This window comes from Sinocyclocheilus rhinocerous, unplaced genomic scaffold, assembly GCF_001515625.1.
Source record: "Sinocyclocheilus rhinocerous isolate Xijiao unplaced genomic scaffold, SAMN03320098_v1.1 scaffold749, whole genome shotgun sequence".
Classification (NCBI taxonomy): domain Eukaryota; kingdom Metazoa; phylum Chordata; class Actinopteri; order Cypriniformes; family Cyprinidae; genus Sinocyclocheilus; species Sinocyclocheilus rhinocerous.
This window is the reverse complement of record NW_015653466.1, coordinates 1,155,173-1,160,830: the sequence shown is the minus strand read 5'-3', so window position 1 is coordinate 1,160,830 and position 5,658 is coordinate 1,155,173. Positions and strand designations below refer to the sequence as shown.

Genomic DNA, 5,658 nt, shown 5'->3' with positions numbered 1-5,658 from the left:
ACAGCGAGAATAAAGTTACGCCTTCTTTCTTTGCATATACATTTGGATGGTGTTATGCAAATCTTCCCACACAGTGAGGTAGACATGTGGGGGCATGTTTGAACGAGGCGTTTTAGGAGGGCGTGGACCAGTCTTAACTTTTATAAAGAATATCTATTTGGGTTTGAGACTTTAGTCTTTGCAACTTTAGGGATCTTATCTATTCACGAACAGCTTGTAACACTCCAAAGAGAAAGGAAAACTTGAAATCGCATCATATGACCCCTTTAAACTGTAGCTAGACTTAATGGGACACACCTTCTTGTGGAATCCCTGTCACCATCCAATCTTAATACTGTATAAATATACTTTTTCATAATAAGCAGCGAATGCACTGTTCCATGCACCTACTCAGGGGAAGAGCTCATTTGATGTGCTACAATCTCTTTCATTAGATGTACTTTGAGAGAGGCAGTCTTGCCAAATTTATAACATCATGCTTCAGAGCTTTGCATAATGGTGTACAGCCCCTGTAATACAGAGCAGAAAATAATCCTCACGTCTGGGAGAGAACAAAGGCACCAGGTGGTATTGTGCGAGAAAGCGGGTGCAGTGTAACAGGAATATCCCAAAATTCAATGCTGGCTGAAGATGGAAAAATATCTGGAATGTTTACAAAGACTGGGAGAAAATATACAAAAGTTTCACTTCTTAGTGGGCTTGAAATCTCTAAACGTGAAACAAAATGATCGTAACTTCTTTGATGCAGATATTACTGAAAGTTTAGCTATTTTATGTGACTTATTTAGTATTCAGCATTCAATATTCAGTGCATGACATGATCAGCAGACTGTAGACGGCTCTTGCCTTAGTCATAGATGCCTGACTCACAGTCACTTTCTATAACAGACAGCATTGGTTTTTGATAAGAAGACACAGATGCAGTAAGTTCAGTTGCAGCAGGTGTCAGTGTGTATTGAATCACTTTCAGCAGCTCGTCTCTAAGATTATATATGTGTTTGTCATCTTAATTGCTTCAATTTTTCACTCAAATTTACTGGTACAACTAAACACCGGTTTCAAACGGTAAACCAGGGCGTCCCGCTTTCATAACAAGAGAGTCTATAATGTACAATCTGTGATGTGACTGCAGATGTTTCATGATGGCTCATAACGAGATCAAAAAAGCATTTGCATATGCAACAAAAAGGATCCCACATGTCGCAGAATGTGGGCCTCTGTGATTGTGGATAAATTATTGCATGCCCGTTTTCTACTTTATGACTTGTGCATTAATTACTCTAACCTCTGATTAGATGGGGCTTCTAATGAGATTATCAACCACTGGCTGATCAAAAATCCTACCTCTGGTCTGAAAGTTGTCTCTGCAGCACGGATTTGACAAGAGCGTTGGGTCGCACGCTTTTCTGTGGGGAGTTTTTAGGGCTGCCATCGGAGTCTCCGCTGTCCTGATCACCCATGGCTTTAACATAACTGCTGCTCCGCATCCTTCTGCATGGGATCTCCTCATCTCTCCCTCCCCATTCATCCTGAGGGACCTGTATGTACATAAACACTGCTTTCATATAATGGATATATAATTATAAGCTAAAACAATAAAAATATATAAGAGAGATGGAATTGTTAGCAAAGCTGATGTCTTCACCAAACTGAATGTATGACAGCTTTTCTTGTTTGCAAACCAAAATAATCTATTTGGTTTCCATGACTATGAAATAGTTTGTTTGTTAGAGATTACACATAAATCTCTCTCTCTCTCTCTCTCTCTCTCTCTCTCTCTCTCTCTCTCTCTTTTTGCCATGATAACTATAAGTTAGATAAACTGTTATAATTAATAGTAATATAATTAGCTGTTATAATATACCCAGACAAGTAAACAATCTCATTCCATGTTCTTAACTGAAGTGGTAAAGTGTAAGTGAAGCACTCAGTCATGTTTACGTTATTTAGTAAACTGATTTCCACTTTAATTAAAAATATATAACAAACACGATTAATGTAACCATTTTAAAGAAAAAAGGATGTTTTGTTATCGCTTTTGGATGAAGGGCGCCGCCATCTTGCAATGCTACAGCGTGTGATGTCACAGGGTTGGTTTGCTTCTTGGACAGTGAAGTAATATTTTCTTTACTTTTTGAACACACAAATGTAATTTTGACACACTAATGTGTTTGGTTTTCACCACATTCATTGCATGAATACCCAACACCAAACTGTCTAAATCACAAAGTTTTGATGGTGGTGTCCCCAAACATTGTTTTCATAACACGAGGCGCAACGTGATGTAAAACAAACAACGCTTCATATAATATCATTCATGTCGCATTTTACTGTTATGTCAGACCTTTCAGACATATTTGCATTACATTGGCTCGCTCACCAGTAGTGTTATGTAAGATATTTTATGTTCACCTGCGAATACAGTATGCTTACCTGCTGTTAACAAGACGCTAAATCTAATCATCTGAAAGACCGGGCTAGTGCTGCTTCCTCAAGAAAGTTTATCATTCTTTTATTATTCTTTTAAAGTTTATCATTCTTTTAAGCCTTGTCAGCTAAAACGTTAAAGTGTTTTAAGCCATTCAAGCACGAGACAACGCTAAAGAGATTTCAATGTGGTAGCCTATATGTAATTATAACACTATTAATTATAACAGTTTAGTTTGGAGAGAATGTTTATGATTTATTGGGATTATAAAAATAAGGAGTGGGTGGATTTTTACCATTATAGTCTGGTTGTCACTGTGGATACACATCTGTGTTCAAAAACCTTATAAAAGTGAATTTTGCATAACAGGCATCCTTTAAGATTTCTTTTTTTTTTTTTTTTTATCAAACAAACATATATTTTAATTTATGGGAAATAAAAGTAAATATATAATATATCAATAACTATAAAACATAATTTGTTCCTGAACTATGGCTACTAGAGACTAAACTGTAAGCACTTTACTCAGTTTATTTAACGTTTATTTTTGTAAATTGTAAATTGAATTGATGAAAACTATTATTTGAAAACCTATATAAAATGAATAGAAAATAAAACAGCTAGTATGAGGTTTGACTATCAGCATCTTCTGGAGGTCAAGATAAAAAATAAAAAAAAACTTTTTCAGAGTTTAAGGCCCAATTTGATTTCATGGAAAGTGCTAGAAGAGTAGGTTTAGGATCTGACTGAGTGAAAAAGAAAGCTTTTCTTTAAAGAAAGCATACGAGTTTAAACTTCTGATATACAGTTTTCTGAGCGCACATCCGAAGCACACGGACAGAGAGCGGCTGTCACAGAGTACTAAACTAAGTTCTCATTCACACACAAGTTTACATTAAAAACTCACACGAGTTACAAAATCAATCGGTTATGTCTATGAAGGTAAACAGCTGGGAAATCTGTGTGGCAGCCGCAATATACAATATAGCACTTAAAACCTGGAAAAGTCAGATTTTCATGATATGTCACCTTTAAGTGAAAAGGGAGTAGCTTGAAAAAAAACTTCCTTAGTAGGTGTCTATTTACTAAGCAGTCAGCAAGACCAAGAAAATAAGAACAGCGTATGTAGTAAACGGCCGGATGCTCATTAAAACAGACTCCTCAACACAATTCATTGCCAACACCGCTGACACGGTGACATTGTCACGACTGTTATCCATCACCTATACCGGCTGACATTTACTTCTTGGCACTTTCCCCGAGAACATCGTCACAGAAATCACTTATCACAGACTATCTTTATTTGTGGACAGTGACTGAGTAATATTACCGTTGTTGTCATGATCTTGAATGCTTAATGACTCTCTTCTTGTGAATGAACAATGTCTCACTCAGATCTGATACCTGACTGACGGATCACATGACAGAAACAAGGCACTGACATATTTATGACGTGTTCTCCTTTCACACTAGCAGAGACCAATTTTATCACCTAGCAACCGTCCGTCCTCATCCTCATAACCTTCAGAACACTACTTTACATCAGTACTCTGAAAACATCCTCTCAGAGCAACACATCTCTACAGTTCTATAGGCCAAGAGATGTATTCATTATAACATAGTGACTAAAGAACGGAACTATACTTTCTTTCTTCTGTGGAACAACAAAAGGAGGGTTTTAAAGAACTGTGCTGGTTGCTCTTTTCCATGTAATTACAATGAAGGGGGACTGGCACTTTCAAGATTTCAAAATGAACCCAAAATCATCATAAAATTGATCTATTTGAGATTCCATGATATATAAAGTCATATGATAGCTTTGCATGAAAAGCAACATTAAATTTAAGTCATTATTCACTGAAGATCTTCTTGGAACATTCATGATATTTCAACTTCAAACAACTTATTCTTTTTAATAAACTGGTTGATAAACACTACCATTCAAAAGTGTGGGGTCAATAAATATTAAACTGATCAAACATGACAGTAAAGACATTTATTAATATTTATAAACACTTTGCCACCACAGGAATAAATTCTATTTATTATTTTATTATATTAAATTTGTATGAAAATAATATTTCAAAATATGATCAAATAAATTGAGCCTTTGTAAACATAAGAGGCTTTTTTTTTTTTTCTTTTTTTTTTAATCTAACTAAACTTCTAAACTCTGTTTCTTAGGTTTTCAGCTTACTGAAATATGATCTGCTGGAGGTGAAGATTATTGTTTAATAGTGACTTTTGTCACTTTTGTTTAAAAGTTTAATTAAATTTTGGTCGACCAGCAAAATTCTTTAACATTTTCCATTTCTGTTCTACTAAAGAAAGAATGTAAAGTTTGGAATGACATCCGGATGAGTAAAAAATGGCATATATAAATATTATTTCTTTTTGAGATAGATTCTTTTAATATGTAAAAAAAAAAATCAGTGTTTCAAAGTACACAATTGTTAGGCTATGCAACATATTTCATTAAGGATTTGAATCAATTGAACCACAGTACATGACATTTAATATCAAACAGCTTGATTAACTCTGTCCTTTTACCAAAACCTTTTGTTTATCAGACAGCCTCTTGTCCAGGTGACAAGGGGCACATTTCAGCAGCCTCGTGGGTCTTTAGCATTCTACAAGAAGAACGATTATGATCCAGGAGTCAATGAAAATGAGTAAATGTCACGGACACCCTTGTACACACACGCACACAAGCACACACACACATAATCCATAGAAGTCTTTAGGTTAATTAAGTCTTGAAGGAGTTTGATATTTTTAGACATTTAATTAACCAAAAACGCCAGAGGACAGACACAATCTGTGGTGTAAAACTCTTGATAAATCACTGAGATTCGAGTCCCCCTCCCCCAGTATGGATGGTTCATATGACTGTATAATACTGTGTGATATCAACTAGTGAAGATTTTGCTATTCAGTTTATACAAACGTAGTCTAGATATGTTTTTACAAAGAAACATGGATTAATGCGAAAATACAAAGTGGGCTGTGTTCCACTTGTATGATGCATGGCCATAGGTGTATGTATATCATGTATTTTATGACAACTAATGTAGCTCATTCAATCAGAATTTATTGATTTAGCTTTCCGTTTTATTTTTATTAACTCTAGACTACAGAATGTGAAGCTGTTGCTGCACTGATGCCAGGTTACTTCATTTTTAAAGTATTTAATTCACTGGATTAAAAAAAAATATATATATATATATATA

General features: G+C 35.1%; 1 protein-coding gene across 1 annotated transcript in view; it reads right to left on the bottom strand.

Annotated features, from left to right (window-relative positions):
- The window catches only part of LOC107715999 (disks large-associated protein 2-like), a 148,241-nt gene that overhangs the window by 28,123 nt on the left and 114,460 nt on the right, over positions 1–5,658 (bottom strand). The window contains exon 5 of the mRNA XM_016522295.1: positions 1,345–1,538. Coding sequence (XP_016377781.1) covers positions 1,345–1,538 — 194 coding nt within the window. The remainder of the gene's footprint in view (positions 1–1,344; positions 1,539–5,658) is intronic.